Source organism: Polypterus senegalus, chromosome 3 (assembly GCF_016835505.1).
Source record: "Polypterus senegalus isolate Bchr_013 chromosome 3, ASM1683550v1, whole genome shotgun sequence".
Classification (NCBI taxonomy): Eukaryota; Metazoa; Chordata; class Cladistia; order Polypteriformes; family Polypteridae; genus Polypterus; species Polypterus senegalus.
In genome coordinates, this window is record NC_053156.1 from 17,900,721 (window position 1) to 17,921,930 (window position 21,210).

Consider the following 21,210-nt stretch of genomic DNA (forward strand, 5'->3'; position numbering starts at 1 on the left):
TTATAATGGTCTTTTAAGTGTCCCTGAGAGCTAGGGAAAAGCTATGCTGCCCCGATTATTGTGGCCCAGTATGTGATCTGGGCTCTGAGGCGGTAGTGCAAAAGACACAGACACAAGGAGTACCACAAACAAATTGCATGAAACAGCCATAAACTAGCAATAAGTAAATACAATATAGATCATAATACTCACAGAGTTTTAATCTTGGGGCGCATATTGGCAGCGCGGTGAACCCATGGCTTGGGATTGACTTCTTCCATTGTTTGAAGTCGCAGCTCCGGGCATTGTTGGAACATTCTCTTTTGTTTCCCATGTATATGTGCACAGAAACGCCTTGTAAATAGTAAAAAAATCATTTGTTTTTATTATTTCATAGTGTGTCCAGTGTTTTCTGATGAGCAGGAGAGGGGAGGGAAAAGGCTCTTTCAAGGCTTGTTTTGAGATTGTTGCTGAGTGCATGAGTTATTTGCATACAAAGTTAGCCATGTTGTGCTGCCAGCACACAAGGATTAGTATTAAATATTGCAAGGATTTTATATATTTTTTTTAAATGCTGGAAATCTGTCAGTGTTTCTGAGCATTTGTGGCTTTGAAGACCATTTTACCTTTTTAAGTTTAATGACTGCCCGTATACAGCAGTCAAAGAGCCCTGGGGGTGAAATGATTGCTTTGAAAGGGCATTATATAAACTGATGAGCCAAAACATTATGGCCTCCTGCCTAATATGCTGTTGCTCCCCCTACCCAAAACCTCTGAAGGTATTCAGTGGTATGTGTCACTGGGATGTTAGCAGCAGATGTTCTAACTCCAAATGCTCAATTGAACTGAGATCTGGCGAATTTAAAGGACCAGGACGACACCTTGAACTCTCCATCATGTTCCTCAAACTATTCCTGAACAATTCAGTATTCACGGGCACATTTTTCTGCAGAAGGGTGCCACATCCATTGGGGAATGCCATTACCATAAAGGGGTGAAACTTTAGGTAGGTGTTGCGCATCTAGTTATTGTCCACATTAATGCCCCGACCTAAAGTTTCCCAGCAGACTATCAGCCAAAGCCTCACACTCCCTCCATTAGCTTGTCTTCTACACACAGTGCACCATGGTGCCATGTCTTACCTAGGTAGACAATGCACACATACCTATTCATCCATATGATCCAACAGAAAAATGGGATTCAGCAGACCAGACTACCTCCTTCCATTGGTCCAAGGTTCAGCTCCGAATCTGCTTTTGATGGTAGACAAGGTTTAGCATGGGCCCTATAGCTGTCCTGCAGATACCCATCCCATACACACCAGGGTTTGATGCACTGTGTGTTGTTGTTATGAAACTTGACAGTTAAACCACGAAAATCCTGAATAATTCGAAAAATGCACACTTTGAAGTCCTATCAAAAACCCTGGCTAGTGTCACAGAGGGAAACATATAATCTTTTAAGATAAAAGATGTATTCTTCAAAAACAGTGAAGCTCCGTGGAGCACAAAAAGACAAAAAGGAGTTGCCAGAAACGGCAATCCAAGGTGAACAAAGTCACAATATGAAATCCAAAAAATAGTCGAAACTCAGAGCACAGAGGCCAAAATCCAGTAAATCACGAAGCATAAGAAATCACTAAACCAAGAAACCCGCCACTCCTGGGTGGATTTCATATCATACTGGTAGACACATTTTTCAGTGACTTTCAATTCTTCTTTTCCTCATGTTAAAAGGTGGTGTTTCTCAGGGGTCCTTTTTGGGTCTGTTTTTAAGAAGTTTAATAATTCTTTTTACTGTTATGCTGATGACACACAGGTTTGTATTTCTGTGTACAATTCTACAATGAATCAGCTACACAGTTGTCTTTTAGAACTAAGATTCTGGATGGCTGACAGTTTTCATGATCTCAATAAAAATAAAATTTAGAATTGATTTTAAAAATTTGCTGCTGGTTTTTAAATCACTACATGGGTTTGCTCCCACCTGTTTGTCTGAATTGTGTGTTATACACCAGCCTCCCAGAGAGCTTAAATCTACTGGTCAGCTATCTCTTGTTATTACTTGTACTAAGTGCAAAACTAAGGGGTACACGGCTTTTTGCAGCTGCTGCACCTCATCTGCGGAATTCTTTATCTTTCTACATTCCTTCAATTGAACTGTTTAAAACTGGACTGAATACTCATGTCTATTCTCTGATGGTTCCCTCCTCTTAGTCATTTGTTTGTTTTCAATTTACTGCTGGTTGCATTCTGTTTTATTGTCATTTTTTATGTTTATTCTAATATTTATTGTATGTTTAATGTAAAGCACTTTGGCTAGGCATTACTGAAGTTGTTTTAAAACCCTAAATACAAAGAGGACTGTTTCATTTATGTTAGGTAGATTGCCCAAAGGGGACTGGGCGGTCTCTTGGTCTGGAACCCCTACAGATTTTATTTTATTTTTTTCTCCAGCATTTGTAGTTTTTTTTTGTTTTTTCTGTCCACCCTGGCCATCGGACCTTACTTATTCTATGTTAATTAATGTTGACTTATGTTTATTTTTTATTGTGTCTTCTATTTTTCTCTTCATTTTGTAAAGCACTTTAAGCTACATTTTTTGTATGAAAATGTGCTATATAAATAAATGTTGATTGATTGATTGATTAAGTGTGCTCTATGAATAAACTGACATTGACATTGCGTTTGAATGAACCGCAAGGGACTGTGAGTTGCCTCAGCCTTTACAGGGTTCAGAACAGTTTCATGCAGTGATGGGCAGGCGGCCTTGTCTGTTGGGGACCCTCCCAAAAAATATGAAACCTAACAGTCATGACACTTAGTACTCTTTTTAGAATTGGCCGTCCAACTATCTATAGGCGGTTTGTAGTTTTTCCTTTCCCGGACCACCTTCAGTAGGTACTCACCATGGCTGACTAGAAGCACCCCACATGCATTGCCATTTCTGAAATTCTCTGACCCAGTCGTCTGTCCATCAAGATTTAGTTAGCCCTTATGAAAGCCACTTATGTCTTTATATCTGCTCATAGCTTCTGCATTCAACACGTCAGCCTTGAGTCTCTCTAATGTCAGCTTGCTTCTAATATATCCTTCACCTGACATACGCCATTGTTATGAGTTAGTCAATGTCATTCGCTTCCTATGTTTTGTACATTTCATTGAGATTAACCAGTGCGTTTGCTGTGGGCACTAACTAATAAGTGTAAAAGGAGCTTAATAATGTCACTGTTGCCTGCTTACTCTTCGACTCCATGTGTCTCTCTGTCTGTCCATTTCCAGGAGCTGTTCGACTACATGAGGAAGCTGGAGCAGAGGCTGGAGAAGATGGCTGACTCCAAATGGAGCGAAGTTGAGTCCAGCTGCGCCAGTGAGCAGAATATCCCAAATCTTGCACTTTTCTGTTATTTTTACTTTCTCGTATGCAAAGAATAGGGAAAGTATTGTAATTGTCCAAAAATGTGATGTCGAGATTTTGATGAGTCTCGACGTTTTAGACCTCCCGTACAGCAATCCTCCAAAAATTCCATTTTGAGATTTTGATTAATCTCGACGTTTTAGACCTCCCTGAGTTTGAAAATACCAATTTTGGAATTATGTCTGTGTGTCTGTCTGTCTATGTGTGTATTGTGGAACACGCCCAGAACACAGATAGGGATGGACAGCACACAACACACACGTTTATTTTGCTTTCCAGTCCTCAGCACAACTCTCCCGCCTCCACTTCTCCTTTGCAAGTTGCCTCGCAACTCCGGGTCCCTGAATGGTGTGAGGCAGCCCCTTTTATCATGCACTCAGATGTGCTCCAGGTGCACCTGGTTCCTGTTCCAGCAGCACTTTTTGGTGTAGCATGTGCTGCAGTCCATGGCTCCGGAACCATCCAGGCGCCTCCTGGCAGTGGCAGTGGCCACGTTCCCCCACAGGGTTGAGCTTCCAAGCTCCGTGGCCCCCATGCAATCCAGGTCAGCTGCCCTCTTCGTCCCATGGAAGATGTTGCCCCTCTCCTGGTCCTTCCCTTCTCAGGGCATCCCGGAGGGGCAAGGTCCCCAGTCGTCTGTCACAGTATGTAAACACGATAACTTCAGTACGCTTTCTCTTAGGTCAACCAAATTTTGCATACGAGTATTAGGTGCAAAATGTAGATTTCTATCAACCGTTGGGCTATTTCCTTTAACTGGAAGTGGTACTTTAACTTTTATTCATGTAGCTGCAGAGTCTGATTTATTCAACTTTACTTTTATAATAATCGTTCAATATATTATTAATTTGATTTGATTTGTTGTTGATGGTTCTTTAATCTACATAATATAAAAATATAATCATTGTCTTGCGGTTTACTCCTGAAATAGCCATCCCCATATCTGAGTATACGAGAAAGTCCAGAGGAGAACACTCCTGATTTTTTTTTATCTTCTTTTTCCTTCCTACCTATCAGCTCTAATATTTCAAATTTTTCCTTCCCAGCCCGACCAAATTCTCCCACTACTACAGACTCTGAGGATGAGTTACCTGAAGATGTTCGGCCTACTTGCCAGAGGAGGCCTTACAACCTGACAATCGAAAAGGGGTCTTTCTGCGCACCGCCACCGCTACCCAGCAGGATGCCCCAAGGGGGTGTGGTCATCAGCCAGCCCACTGCAATCTCCACCTCTCAATCCAGCAACGAGAGGCAGGACCCAAAATGGGAGTCGGTGAGAGGTGCACTCGGGGCAGTGGAGTAGTGACATTACTTGCAATTGTCATTTGTTTGTGGCAACTATAAATGGCTGCTGATGGGGCACAAGCTTAGGGACCTGTGGTGAGCTCAGGTGGGCTTGATCTGCAGGGGAAAGACGACCCAGTAAGAAATCTACTTGGTCACCTTGGCTCTGTCATGTCACCTTATTTATGGAGAGTGTCTTGTGTTATGATCTGATGCTGCCTTTGGTTTTTAACAATTTATTTCTCTCTATTATATAAAAAAATCTTTCGACGCAACGAGACGTTTTAGGAGACAAGACTTTTTGTAAAAAATTTTTTCAAATCTCGCGAGATGAGAATATTGCCATGAGATTTTTTCAAGTCACATTTTTTCTTGTGCTCTTTTTGTGTCTGATTTGATTCCATAATGGTGGTAACTCTTTGCTCAATTGGAGATAAGATTGTAAAAAATACAGACAGTGAAAGAGCAGATGCTCTAAACTTGCGTTTTTCTGATGTTTTCACAAGTGAGGAAGTGGATAACCTCCTAGAGGTAACGGGGACTACTAAGGGGGTACTGAGGGATTTGGAAATTGTAGAGGGAGAAGAGCTGCTGAGATTAAATAAGCTGAAATCAAACAAATCAACCGGAGCAGATCATATTTTTATAAACCCTTGACGCATATTTTTAGAGGCTCACTATGTACTGGAGAAATTCTCAAAGATTGGAAATTGGCAAATATTATCCTATTATATAAAAAGTGTGACTGGGCATATCAAAGCAGCTTTAGGCCAGTAGCAGCACATGACAAGAAACGCAGTTTTACTGAACAACAGTCAGCAAGGCTCAGATGAGGGAGGTCATGTTTTACCGACATGCTGGAATTCTATGAGGATTAAATAAAAGGATACAATCTTCCATTACACAATTATTGAAGTCACTGTGCTCCTTGGAACACTCAAAGCTTTGGGAATAGATTTCATCCCCTTGGCCTAATGTATGACTCAAAACAATTTGATCACAGGAGTCTACAGGGAGTTCCTTGGACTTTATGGCTTGGGGTTTGTTCTAACATGTATTGTGAATTGTTGACCTTCTCTACACAGGTACACGTGTCTTCCTAAATAATGTCTCATCAATTCAGCCCAATATATGTAGATGTACTTAGCCGATTAAATCTATCTATCTATCTATCTATCTATCTATCTATCTATCTATCTATCTATCTATCTATCTATCTATCTATCTATCTATCTATCTATCTCTTATATAGTGCCTTTTCTATCTATCTATCTATCTATCTATCTATCTATCTCTTATATAGTGTCTTTCACTCTATCTATCTATCTATCTATCTATCTATCTATCTATCTATCTATCTATCTATCTATCTATGACATATAGTGATAGTCCTTCAGCCCCTAACAATCTGCTTTGATGGTCAAAATTGTTTAATTTTGGGGCATTTTTGCCGATCTAAAGTACATTTCAGAGGGATCTGCACCGCACATCGCTTTGGAGTGCCCACAAGTGACTTGTCTGATTATCTCCCTCTCACACTTTCCATCAGGATTCCAGTGGAGACAAAGAGTGCTTGGTGTCCAAGGTGCCCAGCTCTGGAGGTGAGACTGCTGCACAGCTGTCTGAGACGACTTGTTCCATAATCAGGTAAGATGGTGTCTATATGGGTGTGGAAACACCATAATCTGGGTTAGTTGGTAATGCCACAACTGCTACTCTGTAGCTATTTGGGGACTCGGCAGACACTGGTGGCTGTCCTCTTGTCTCTAAGATGAGAACTGCAGTTGGCATTCCTTACCAGTGCCACCCTGTGGCAAGTGCTGGGCAGTTGGCTAACTTGAAGTTTTCTAGCTAAGTTAGTGGAGGCTCAGCGACCAACTTATGGGAAACAGTGGATGGGGGAGGGGCATCCTTTTGTCAATTTTTTCTTTTTTTTATTTTTAGAACAGCAAAAGGAAAAAAATGACATAAATAAATAAAAGCGGGCGAAGATCTAAGTGGGAGTGCGGATGACTTTTATGGTTGGCAGCAGTTAAAATGACATAGAGGGGGAGTATGTGATATACAGCCGCGTCAGACAGCTTCCGAATCAATTTTCAGCATCATTAGAGTCTCCTGCCGTCTCCCTTTTTTCTCCACTCTCCCGCTCCCTTGTTCCTTCTCTTTCTGTTGTCATTTTATTTTCTCTGTTGGAATAAATTTGCTCAACATCTCCAATTTCATAAAGCCAAAATAAATATGAAAATGAGCCTAAGTGGCAGAGCACGGCAGACTTGATGTTTGATCTTGAGCTGCTTTTGTGTCTTTATATTGAAGCCAATCTGATTCCCCTGGGTGGGCTCATGCCTTGTATTTGTGAGTCCCAGGCGTGATGGAGCAAGTGCGACACATTCAGGCTCCAGAATGTAACCAATCAAGCCAGGGGTCCGTACAAGAGGGATCATTATCTGCGTTCAAGTTGTACCCGCTATCTGTCTATCGTATAGTACCTTTTACATCTATCTATCTATCTATCTATCTATCTATCTATCTATCTATCTATCTATCTATCTATCTATCTATCTATCTATCTATCTATCTATCTATCTATCTATCTATCTATCTCTTATATAGTGCCTTTCATATCTATCTATCTATCTATCTATCTATCTATCTATCTATCGATCGATCTATCTATCTACAGTGGGTTATTGAAAAGAATCACCCCCCTTTGAAATATTCCTATTTTTTTTGCTTTACAGCCTTAAATGAGAACACACAAACCAATATTTTTCCAGCTTTACTTACTCAATGCAATCAATAACATCCAAGTGAAAGATTTCACAGCTACAGTTCAGAAGAATTTTAAAAAATCAAAAAAAAGACCTACTGAGATTAATAAAGGACTGCCACACACACACACACTAAACTTAATCAGGTGTCAGTGCTCACCATTTCCATTGCAGACGCTGGTTACTGGCTTCCTTCCACTTGTGATCAGTTGTAATGAGTGTGATTAGTGAAGCTGTTCCTGGAGCCTTCATTCCATTGCTTGGTAGAGCAACTGACAGCAAACAACGGACTATGGGTGGCAGGCCACTTTCAGAAGATCTCAGTGATAGAGTTGTGGACAGACATAAGGCAAGAGATGGAGACAAACAAACCTCGAAGGCTTTATCAATCCCAAGGAGCTCAGTAAAGTCCATCATAAAGAAGTGGCAAGTGTTTGGTACTACTAGGACCCTCCAAGGATCCGGCTGTCCCTCCACACCGTATGGAAGAGCAAGGAGGAAACTGGTAAGAGAGGCCACCAAGAGGCCAATGGCCACTTTGAAGGAGTTACAGGATTTGAAGGCAAAGAGTGGTCATTGTGTGCATGTGACAACAATTTCACAAGCGCTCCACTATGGTGGCTTGTTCGGGAGGGTCGCACTTCTCAAGAAAGGCCACATTAATGCTCATTTGAGCTTTCCCAGAAAGCACCGTGAAGATTCTGATGCCAAGTGGAAAAAAAAGGTTTTATGGTCAGATGAGACCAAAATCGAACTATTTGGCCTCAATACCAAACAGTACACCAATGCAGCTCAGCATCCACAACACACCATACCGACAGTAAAGCATGGAGATGGCAGCATCCTGTTGTAGGGGTGTTTCTCTGTTGCAGGGCCTCATTAGGGTAGAAGGAAAAATGGATGGGGCAAAATACTGTCAAAAGTCTTTTGGAAAATCTGTTACCCTCTGCCAGAAAGTTGAAGATGGGCAGAATGTTCATCTTTCAACCTAACAACGACCTGAAGCACACAGCAACATTGACCACACAGTAGCAGAAGAAGTAAAAAGTGAATGTCCTGGTGTGGCCCAGTCAGAGCCCAGACTTAAATCATAGTGAAAATCTGTGGAATGATTTGAAGATAGCAGCCCACCAATGCTCACCATCCAATGTAACCGAACTTGAACAGTTAAACTGTAAAGAAGAGTGGGCAGATATTGCGTGGGCTCAGTCTAGGTGTGCAAAGCTGATAGAGAAGAATCCCAACAGACTCGAGGCAGTCATTAAACTCATGGGAAAGGAGGGAGTTGATCCTTTCTTAATCTTAGTAGGTCTTGTGTTTGATTTTTTTATATGTTTTCTGAACTGCAGCTGTGATATCTTTCACTTGGATGCTGTAGGTTGCATTGAGTAAGTAAAACTGGGAAGAAATATTTTTTGTGTGTGTTTTACTTTAATGCTGTAAAGCAAAAAAATGTGAATATTTTGAAGGAGGGATTCTTTTCAATACCCAATATATATATAGCACCTTTTATATCTATCTATCTATCTATCTATCTATCTATCTATCTATCTATCATATAGTGCCTTTCCTATCTATCTATCTATCTATCTATCTATCTATCTATTATATAGTGCATTTCCTATCTATCTATCTATCTATCTATCTATCTATCTATCTATCTATCTATCTATCTATCATGTAGTGCCTTTCATATCTATCTATCTATCTATCTATCTATCTATCTATCTATCTATCATATAGTGCCTTTCCTATCTATCTATCTATCTATCTATCTATCTATCTATCTATCTATCTATCTATCATATAGTGCCTTTCATATCTATCTATCTATCTATCTATCTATCTATCTATCTATCTATCTATCTATCTATCATATAGTGCCTTTCCTATCTATCTATCATATAGTGCCTTTCATATCTATCTATCTATCTATCTATCTATTTATTATATAGTACCTTTCATTACTAAAATATATGGTCTAAGATTTCCAATTTACAGTAAATCAACTGGTTGTGAGTGAGAGTGATGCAGAATAGTGGAGCCGTGATTAGCACAGCCGTCATGTGGGCCCAGTATTCAGAGCTCTGTCCTGGCGCCCACCCAACCCACAGTCTGTGTATCTGGACTTTATCTCCGTATCCCTGTAGATTTTTCTCTTAGTTTTACATGCATTTTAGGCTATTAGGCAGTTCTAAGTTGGCTCTATATGAGCGGGCACGCTCTGTGACTGCTGCCACTTTGGTGATCGGTTCCTGTCTTACACCAAAAACTTCCAGGATAGGCGTCGGACACAAACCCACCACCCCACCCTGCAATAGAAGAAACAGGAATGAGACTGTGAATGAATGAATGAATGAAGATAAGGTTCTGCTAGTGTCATTGTCTACAGATCAAGATGTATTTTGTATAACACCTACCTCTGTGTACCTCTGTGCTCTATAGAATAATTTCATGGTCCTCTTTTGGTCCGCAGTGTTGGAAATCAAACAACCGTTCATTATGATAACTGTCAGCACATACTCTGTTGTTCACAAGAAGAGTTTTCAGGAAGCCTTTCTTGGCGGACGTCAACACAAAGAACATTGCAGAGCAGGCAGTCAGGCTTATTATAGAATGAGATCTACCACATCAGGCGGAGTCGGAATCCATGTGACTTTTCTAGGAGCCCCTGTTAATACTGCACGCTAACATTTTACACTGCAGAGAGCAGCCGGGATTGAAACATAGCGTCCGTCATTCTGGGCAGAAGAAGTTGCCTTACAAAGCAAGCATTGGGATTTACAGTTGTGTTCAGAATATAAGTTCATCTCAACAAATTAGAATATCATTGATAAGTTAATGTATTTCAGTAATTCAAAAAGTGCAACTCATATATTATATAGAATCATTACACACTGAGTGAATTATTTCAAGGGTTTATTTCTTTTTGTTTTGCTGATTATGGCCTACAGGTAATGAAAACCCAAAATTCAGTACCTCTAGACTCCTGGTGTCCCACTCCACTCAGCTGATTAACCCAAAACACCGACAAAGGGGTCCTGAGCCTTAAAATGGTCTCTCAGTCTGGTTTAGTAGGCCACACAATCAGACTGCTGACTTGACAGTTGTCCAGAAGACAGTCATTGAGACCCTCGCTCCACAAGGAGGGGACACCACAAAAGGTCACTGCTAAAGAAGCTGGCTATTCACAGAGTGCTGTAAGCCAAGCAGATTAATGGAAAGTGGAGTGGAAAGAGAAACGTGAGAGCAGAGAAAGGAGCACAAGCAACAGGGATAAGCGCAGCCTGGAGAGGATTGTGAAGAACTTGGGGGAGATTAACAAGTAGTGGACTGCGGTTGGAGACAGTGCTTCAAGAGCCACCACACACAGACGTGTGTATCGGGGACGTGGGCTACAACTGTCACAGCATTCCTGGTGTCAACCAGAGACAACGTCAGAAGCGTCTTACCGGGGCTAAGGAGAAAACGGACTGGACTGTTAACAGCTCAGTGGTCCAAAGTCCTCTTTTCAGATGAAAAGTCAATCTTGCATTTCATTTGAAAATCAAATGGCGAGTGGAGCGGCACAGAATCCAAGTTGCTTGATGGTCCAGGGTGAAGTTTCCACAGTCAGTGATGATTTTGGGGAGCCATGTCATCTGCTGTTGTTTTATTTATCAAGTCCAAAGTCCGCACAGCCAGCCGTCTACCAGCAGATTTCAGAGCACTTCATGCACATCTCTGCTGACGAACTTTATGGAGATGCTGATTTCATTTCCCAGCAGGACTTGGCACCTGCCCACACTGTCAAAAGTACCAATAACCCAGTGTTGTGCATGAACGAGTTCAAAAGAGCGCCTTCATTGAATAAGCTCATTTTTCTAAGAATGGTGAACTTAATGTAACGTATTTGCAAGTGAAGAACTTGAATGTGAGCCAGTTTAGTTTTAGGTGACATTCTGGATCTGGTTTAGGTCCCGATGAAATGTTTTACCTTTTATGTAGGGGGTGGAGCCAAATCTAAATATAGTATTCAGATAAGCACAAATAGTGGATTTTTTATTTATTTGTATTCGGAAAAAGTAACGTCAGATCAAATCGGCGCTGTCTGTGTCTGCCTGCTTGTGCTTAAGCTGCACCCCCATTGACATGAGCACGCGGTGATGCTTCGCTTTCGCTTTTAGAAAAAACGTTGGACTTTGCGAGGCCACCTTATATTTTTCCCCGTTGGACATGCAATATGTGACGTGAACTTTGAGCAGCGGCAAAATAGGTTAGTTCACCACAGTCACCATTTGTGTCACACATTTGGAAACACAGTGGTAATTTATGTTTATAACAGTACTTGCATCCATTTCATTTCTTTTTTGACCCGGAGGATATTAGCATATATGGTTATACTTGTCTGTTGCTGGGTATAACTCCATAAAGTGTATTTAAATAAAAAATGTCTTCATAATTATTGTATCTTATTCAAGAACACTGTAATAGCCTAATATAAGGCACGTAAAACTGATACAAAGTAAACTCATGGCTCATTTATTCTCACTCCTTAAAAAAATAATAAAATGAACTGTAGTTCAAAATTGAAATGGTGACCTATGAACGTGAGTTTCTTCATTTGAATCTGTGTGAACTGAACTTGGAGCTTGTTCTTGTGAAGTGTGAACTTGCACAGCACTGCCAATACCTGGTTTAATTACTACGGTGTGTATCACTGGGCTTGATTGGCCAGCAAAGTCACCTGACCTAAACCCCATTGAGAATCTGTGAGCAAGATGAGTGACACCAGAGCCAACAATGCAGATGAGCTGAAGGCCGCGATCAAAGCACCCTGGGCTTCCATAACACCTCAGCAGGGCCACCGGCTGGTCACCTCCATGCCACGCCGCATTGATGCAGTCATTAATGCAAAAGGAGCCCCGACCGAGTACTGAGTGCCTACATGGACAGACATTTCAGTGCACCAACATTTATTTATTTTTATTAATTGGTCTTGTAAGGGGCAGAGTGGTGGCTCTGAGGTAGGGATTCTGCACTGGTAATCGGAAGGTTGCCGGTTCTAATCCCGTAAACGCCAAAAGTGACTCCATTTCGTTGGGCCCTTAATCTGCAATTGCTCCATCCTGGGTATGAAGTTAATCGGCATGTGGGCCCTCCAACCTGCAGGGGAAAACCAAACCAAAATTGGCACTCCAGCCACCGTAACAAAAAACTTCCCACTGTTTCCATTCCATCTGAACTAGTGTGGTGCTGAGGTGTCGCCTGTCGCATGACTGCACTCGGGTCCTAATCTGGGATGCTGAGTTGGCTTGTCATGTGGTGGGTGCGGCAATGCGCTGTATCAGCGTGTGCTCCTAATATCTCTCTCATGTTATATTCTAATTTTCTGAGACACTGAATTTTGAGTTTTAATTACCTGTAGGCCATAATTAGCAAAATGAAAAGAAATATATCACTCTGTGTGTAATGAATCTATATAATACTAGCCAACGCCGCATAATTATTTATTGATGACTGAACACTTCTTGAAAGAGACAGTTGTCCAAATGGGGTGGGTTTGAGGATATAACTGTGAGTGAATGAAAAGATGGAACTCTGGAGAGTGAAGATATATAGCTGACCGTATTGTGGTGACGTGTTAGGATTGGTATATAAAGGAGAGACCTGGTGATAAATTTGACCATGGATTCTGAAAGCATACGGTCCGTGGCCAGATGGTTGAGCGATGTGTGCGCCCATTGAAGCAAAAGCTAAAGCAGAGTTGTATTCCCTGATATGATCACAGTAATTCCGTGACAGCGGCTTCTTGCCAGTCAAGAGGTTTTGTAATAAAAGAGGAGGTTGGGATAGCGGTGGCAAAGACACCTTGCCGGTATGACAACACTTTAGTGTAATGTCCGGATTTGTTGACCTCTGCTGGCCAATAAAGAGCATTGCAAGAAGTACACAGCGCGTTAGGTAGGCCAATGTTATGTTCTTGGACGGGAATGGCGGTATCTTCTTGAAAAGCAGCGGATTATTGAATGCGATGACCGTGCATGGGGTTTGCGAGATGATGTGAGTTTGTGGAACAGCTTTTGCAATGTGTCACGGGAATGTGTTGTTGTATGTTTGTTGATAAGAAATGAAGTCTCGAATGATTTAGTGCAGTGTTGACACTGAAAGGATTTCGTCAGGGAATGTGTTTTGAAATGGTTAGTAAGATATCTTTGTGCGTGAAACTGTTTGTCGCAAATGCTGCATACAAATGTTTGTGTTGAATGGATTTGCACATGGTTGAGGAGATCCATCTCAGCCGTGAAGTCCTCGTGACAAATTGTGCAATTAAAGGTGTGAGTGGAATGAGTTTGTAAAGTGCTTCTTGAGAGTGCGAGTTGTTTTGAAGCATTCCTGGCAATGTGCACATTACATCATTCGTTCAGTGGAGTGTGTTTTTAAATGTGCGTTGAGATATTTCTGTGGAGTGTGAAGGTTTTAGAACAAATGGTGCATTGAAAGTCCAGTGTGGAATGCGTTTGTTTAGTGGCAGTGTGTTTTTAAATGTGCGTTGAGATATTTCTGTGGAGTGTGAAGGTTTTGGAGCAGACGTTGTATTGCAATTCCGGTGTGAAAAGCGTTTGTAAATGTTTTTCAGTAAGAGGATAGTGGGAAGGTGACGTCACATCAGTGTGTATTTTGTGTGCACACACCGACATTGTCAATGGATGGCACCAGAAGGTCAACAGGTATGTTTGCGAGAGGCAAGAGAACTTCGTAATGCCCATGATCCAAAGGACCGCTAAAGAGCAGGGCTATGGAGAGAGGTTGGCCCCGATTGTACAGTCGAGGAGAAGCATGAGGACGTTCTCTGAAGTGAATGGTGATAGTAGCTGTAAGTATTTGGCACATATCCACCATTTCTGGCTCACCACCATAAACTCTGGAAGTATTCATATAGCCAGCGTATTGTTGAGCAGACTGTATGACTATGCCGCCTTGACTAAGAGAACGGACAGCACGTCGCCGAAGTTATCCCAATGTTGGCAAACAAAAGTTACAGCAATGTTGCGAAGTTCAAGAGCAACAGTTTCGTCGATGACATTTTTCCAAAAATATCCGACTGATAGAACCAAAACAGTTACCTGATGCAGGAATTTGTTTTACATTGAAAGAAGTGTTGTTTCCATGAAATACATCTGAAGCGGTGGCCATGTTTTGAAAATGAACAGTCAACGTGACTCAGAGGTGCATGTAGACCGTAGCACAGACCAAAGCGAATCAGGATGTGTTTGGAAAGCGAACAGTCAACGTGGCGCACAGGTGCGTGTGGTCTGTACACAGATGAAAGCGACACAGGAGAGGAGTTGTGGGCATGGTTCTGTCTTGCGTGCGTGCTTGCGTGCTTATCCGATATCCAGGGAATAAGGACAGTTTGTGAGGTATCAGCTGCGATAGTTTAACACTCCAGAACATTGCGGTGAATGCTGGTAACGGTCAGGCGGGCGGGCGGGCAGGCAGGCAAGCCTTCAAAGTTTGTCCCGTTTGGGAATCGCTGTATGCAGCGTATAAAACAGTTTGCGAGTGTGGCAGGGGGAGGGTAAGATTTGGTGGGCGTAGTGAATTGTTGGTGGGTAGGGCTCGGTGAGTTGGCGTGCGGGGCTCTGTCTTGCGTCTTGCCTGCCCATGAGTTGGCGTGCGGGGCTCTGTCTTGCGTCTTGCCTGCCCATGAGTTGGCGTGCGGGGCTCTGTCTTGCATCTGGCCTGCCCATGAGTTGGAGGGCTGGGCTCTGTCTTGCGTCTGGCCTGCCCATGAGTTGGCGTGCGGGGCTCTGTCTTGCGTCTTGCCTGCCCATGAGTTGGCGTGCTGGGGTCTGTCTTGCGTCTTGCCTGCCCATGGTTGGCTGCTATAGTGAATTATATCTATAGATAGGAGTTTCACTTTTTGAATTGAATTACTGAAATAAATTAACTGTTCGATGATGATCTAATTTATTGAGATGCACCTGTATTCTGAACACAACAGTAAATCCCAATGCATGCTTTGTGTGTGGAGTGAGGGTCTCAATGACTGTCTTCCGGACAACTGTCAAGTTAGCAGTCTGATTGTGTGGCCTACTAAACCAGACTGAGAGACCATTTCGAGGGTCACGACCCCTTTGTCTGTGTTTTGGGTTAATTAGCTGAGTGGAGTGGGACACCAGGAGTCTACAATATTGAACTTTGTCACAATATTCTAATTTTCTGAGATACTGAATTTTGGGTTTTCATTTCCTGTAGGCCATAATCAGCAAAACGCAAGGAAATAATCTCTTGAAATATGTCACTCTGTGTGTAATGATTCTATATAATATATGAGTTGCACTTTTTGGATTGAATTACTGAAATAAATTAACTTTTCAATGATATTCTAATTTGTTGAGATGAACTTATATTCTGAACACAACTGTAAATCCCAATGCTTGCTTTGTAAGGCAACTTCTTCTTCTGCCCAGAATGACGGACACTATGTTTCAATCCCCGCTGCTCTCTGCACCCTGAACTCTCACTTCTTTTAGTTTGATGCCTAACCTCTCATGTGGCACTTCGTCTAATGCTTTCTGACTGCTCACTGGTGGCATGAAAGGTACCATGTATACAGTTGTGTTCAGAATAAAAGCAGTGTGTTTAAAAAAAACGGAATAAAGCTCAAATTTCCCTTACACACAAATGCACTGGGAACACTGCACATCCATCATCCAACCCGCTACATCCTAACTACAGGGTCTGCTGGCACACACACACCCACACTTGGGACAATTTACAATGTGTACAATTGGGAGGAAACCCACGCAGAGAACATGCAAACTCCACGCAGGGAGGACCCAGGAAGCGAACCCGGATCTCCTAACTGCGAGGCAGCAGCTCTACCCACTGCGCCACCGTGCCGCCACACTGCACATTCTATTCCAAATCAAAACATACTGAAAAATGGTTCAAATTTATGTTACTGCTTTATGGGAAGTGAAGAAAAGGGAATATTAGGCTGTTCAGAGTGATAGCAGTGTGGAGTTCAATTATTTGAGGCCATCCATTTGGTGTCAATTACGGCCCTCATTAGATGTTAGACATGCTGGTTAGGGTGCATCTCTCTCTGAAAATCGGAGTCGCTCCAGACATTGTTCAGAAGAACAGCGCACTTTGATTAAAAAAGTTGACTTTTAGAGGGGAAAATAGATAAAGAAGTGCCGAAAATGATAACAACAGTGTTTATTTCTATCGCACGTTTTCATACAAATGATGGAGCTCAAAGTGCTTTACAGGATGGAGAAAGAGAATAAAAGACAAAATATATAAAAAATAAAATTAGGCAATACTAAGTAACATAGAATCAAAGTAAGGTCCGATGGCCAGGGAGGACAGAAAAACAAAAAAACTCCAGACGGCTGGAGAAAAAAAAAAATCCGCAGGGGTCATGAGGCCATGAGACCACCAAGCCCCTCCGAACATCAATGATCTCAATCAGTCCTCATGGTATTCAGGGTTCACATGGAAGAACTTGATGATGACGGTCATGTTGACTTCTGGCCGTCAATCCATCAATGGTGCGACCAAATGGTTACTTGATCAGGTGGTGGGGGACGCAGATCACCAGCATAGAAAACTGGAAAAAGAACAGCAGAGAAATCAAGGGGTTAGTATGGATTGTGGAGCCATGATAGAAATGATAATGATAATTAAATGCATATACAGAGTATCAGGATTAGGCTATGAAAAAAGCCATGTTAAAATAATGTGTTTGTAGCAGTTTTTTAAATGATAGGCTGCTCAGCTAAAATGATCACAAATGCTTTAAAATGGCAACCAAAAACTGCCTTTCGAACGGATCGAAGAACAGCCGAAATGGCAAAGACTTGGCCAATAATCAGCTCCTGGAAGATCACAGAAGGTCTGAAGTTACCTGTGAGTGCCTGTGTTACAATTAGAAGACCCCTACGCGAAGTCAAGCTGACGGCAAGAAGCCCCCACAAAGCTGAAGAGAGTACAACACACTGACTGGCCTAAAGAAAAATGGCGCAGCATTTTGTGAACAGAGGAAGGTGAAATTGCTCCTTTTGGGTCTAGGGGCCGCAGACGACCCCCAAACACTGAATTCAAGTCACAGTACTCTGTGAAGCAGGATTGGATAAGCATCATGATATGGGGATGATTCTCATACTACGGTGTCGGGCCTGTTTATCGCATACCAAGGATCGTGGATCAGTTTGAATACCTCCAAGTACTTGAAGAGGTCTTATGTCGAGGAGGAAATGCCCTTGAAAACGGGTGTTTCAACAAGATGACGACCCCAAACACACCAAAAAAACGAGCACCATCTTGGTTCCAGACCAACAAGATTAATGTTATGGAGTGGCCGGTTGCTGTAGGCGCATCAGCTACAAAAATATGTTCAGCGCTACTGTCAGCTGGGGACCAGTCTCCTGACGCTGGTACCTCACCTTCATTTTCGATCTCCATCTCCATTCGATCTCCATCTCCAGATCACATGCATCAAACTCGGAGCTCGATTCAACGATAACACACAAAACTTTCATCCGAGGAGTATTTTCCTTTGTGCATTCGCTTAGGTCTCCCGCCAGGAGTTGATGCCATTTTAGAGGTTGGTTGCTCTTTGCTACTCACGCACGCGCAAGGAATTGAAAATCTGACTTTCCTTCTAGCAAAGAGAGTCAAACTAAACCGTGAACGGTGAGTTGTGCCACAGTTTACAGCTGATTACCATCACCTACCCCTGAATTTCGACAAAAGTTGACATGCGCCCTAAAAGAGTTAATCCAATAGAAAACTTGTGTTTTGGTGGACATCAAAAATGCTGTATCTGAGGCAAAACCAAGAAATGCAGAAGAATTATGGAATGGAGTCCAATCATCCTAGGCTGGAATAGCTGGTGCCAGAAGTTGGTCAACTCCATGCCAATGCAGATGTGCAGCAGTTCTCAGAAATAGTGCTTCCTACAGGGAGATTCACTCCAAAGAGGCCCCGAATATTCTATAATACCTCTCACTACGACGAAGCAATCTGAACGAAACAACATGCAATGTGCTCCTCAGCATATGGGGCGTCGAAACAAGCAAGCCATCGGAGAGATGAGTTAGGCGCCGGATCGCGTCCTGACGTTTAACCTCCGTTTGCAACTTCTGGGTGCCTACCGCCCATACCCCTTCACTCAGTCACCTCATCAGGATGGTGGTGTACAGCATTGAGCAGCACGTCTCCATGTTGTTCACAAATTGGTGAACCGATGGGTAACTGAACGTATCGGCAAGCGATGTCAGAATCAATTGGATGATCGTGAGTTCACGGAAGGTCACTTCCACCAAGATGGAGCAATGTCTCACACATGGGCAAGGAGCATGGTAGAAATTTGAGTATTTCTTAAGACAACAGGGGCTTTGACGACCAGGGTTGCCGGATCTGACCCCACACTTCCTTTGGGATCTGCTCAGAGGAAAAGTCTATCAGAACAAACCCCGCACTGTGGAAGATCTGAAGGAAAATATCCAACGTGAAATTGCTGCTATTCCTCCCCGAGACGCTTGCCGATACGTTCAGAAACATGGAGCGCCGTGTCGAAATGTGTCTGGCAGGAAACAGAAACCGCTTCCAGCATCGCATGGAATGCAATCGATTAGACACACGTCAAGGTACGGAGCATCATTTTTGGGTTCAGATGGCTTCATCCTAACGGGAGTTTCAACAGAATATTTGGGGCCTCTTTAGAGTGAATCTCCCCGTACAACTACAGTAAATACTAGTTCAGTGATTCAAAGGAAAGCAAAATCTTTGAAACATTTATTTATATAGTGAATGTTTGAGTTTGTAAAGGAGAATGCAGACACTCTGATTTTTTTGAAGAGTCTAATATTCCCTTTTCTTCACTTTCTGTAAAGGAATAACACAAATTTGCTCCATTTTTCTTCAGGTTTTGATTTGGAATGGAATGTGCAGTGTTCCCAAAGCATTTGCGTGTATGGGAAATAAAAGCTATTATCAGGATTCAGAGCTTTATTCTGTTTATTAAACACACTGCTCTTATTCTGAACACAACTGTATACATGGCACCTTTCATGCCACCAGTTAGCAGTCAGAAAGCATTTGATGAGGTGCCACATGAGAGGGTGGGAATCAAATTAAAAGAAGTGGGAGCTCAGGGTGTAGATGGGTGTAGAATTGGATTAGACACAGGAAGCAGAGAGTGATGGTGTGAGGAACCTCATCAGAAATCGCCGATGTTAAGAATGGTGACCAGCAGGAGTCAGTGCTGGGCCGCTGCTATTTTTAATATTTATAAATGATTTGGATAGGAGTATAAGTGACAAGCTGGTTGAGTTTGCAGATGATACCAAGATAGGTGGATTAGCAAATAATTTGGAATCCGTTATATCATCACAGAGGGACTTGGACAGCAGACAGGCTTTGGCAGATGAAATTTAACATCAGTAAATGTAAAGAATTACACAGAGGACGTAAAAATATTAGGTTTGAATACACAATGGGCGGTCAGAAAATCGAGAGTCCACGTTATGAGAAGGATTTAGGAGTCACAGTGGACTCAATCGACTTCCTGACAGTGTTCAGAAGCCATTAAGAAGGCTAACAGAATGTCAGGTTATATAGCGCCTTGATGTGTGGAGTTCAAGTCACAGGAGGTTCTGCTCAAGCTTTATAACACACTGGTGAGGCCTCATCTGGGGTCCTGGGTGCAGTTTTGGTCTCCAGACTACAAAAAGGACATAACAGCACTAGAGAAGGTTCAGAGAAGAGCAACTAGGCTGATTTAGGGCTACAGAGGATGAGTTATGAAGATTAAAAGAGCTGAGCCTTTACAGTTTATTCAAAAGAAAATTAAGAGGAGACATCATTGAAGTGTTTAAAATTATGAAGGGAATTAGTACAGTGGATCGAGACTGTTATTTTAAAATGAGTTCATCAAGAACACGGGGACACAGTTGGAAACTTGTGAAGGGGGAATGTTGCACAAACATTTTGAAGTTTGTCTTTACACAAAGAACGATAGACACTTGGAATAAGAGACCAAGTAGTATGGTAGACAGTAAGACGTTAGGGACTTTCAAAACTCGACTTGATGTTTTCTTGGAGGAAACAAGTGGATAGGACTGGCGAGCTTTGTTGGACCTAATAGCCTGTTCTCGTCCAGAGTGTTCTATTGTTCAGTGTGTGGGTCAAGCGACTGTCTACCTCTATGTGAATCAGTCTATACACATTATAGCATATTTCATATCTGCCTATCTACAATATGATGCCTTTCATTAATTATCTGTCTGCATTTGGAACCATTTGGAATCCATTGGTCTGTGTGCATTGTAGCTCCTTTCATAGCTGCCTACAACACAGAACCGTTCATAGCTGCCTGTCTACTATATAGCGCCTTTCATATCTACCTCTGCAGTCCACAGTCTTCATATTTGTTTGTCTGTCTAGCTGTCTGCTATATTGCATCTTTATTTCTATGTCTACCTTTCTACAATATAGTGCCTTTTTATATGTATCTATCAGACAGTCTGTCAGCATAGAACCTTCCATAGCTGCCTGTCTACCATATAGTGCCTTTCATATCTATCTGTCTGTAATATCAAATATTATCGATCTATCTATCTATCTATCTATCTATCTATCTATCTATCTATCTATCTATCTATCTATCTATCTATCTATCTATCAGTCTTTCTAAAGTACAGTGTCTTTCATATCTATGGATATTTCTACCTGCTGTGTTTATAGCTGACTTTCAACTATA

At 42.1% G+C, this 21,210-nt stretch overlaps 1 protein-coding gene across 4 annotated transcripts in view; it reads left to right on the top strand.

The window, feature by feature from the left end:
• The window catches only part of calcoco1a (calcium binding and coiled-coil domain 1a), a 107,592-nt gene that overhangs the window by 82,053 nt on the left and 4,329 nt on the right, over positions 1–21,210 (top strand). For 2 of the 4 annotated variants that reach the window (XM_039746713.1, XM_039746717.1), the window contains 3 exons: positions 3,261–3,348; positions 4,443–4,669; positions 6,230–6,327. In XM_039746713.1, the coding sequence (XP_039602647.1) occupies positions 3,261–3,348; positions 4,443–4,669; positions 6,230–6,327 (413 nt within the window). Of the gene's footprint in view, positions 1–3,260; positions 3,349–4,442; positions 4,670–6,229; positions 6,328–6,624; positions 6,925–10,405; positions 11,835–21,210 lie in introns of those variants that run through there. The other 2 variants (XM_039746715.1, XM_039746714.1) reach the window with 2 other exon arrangements.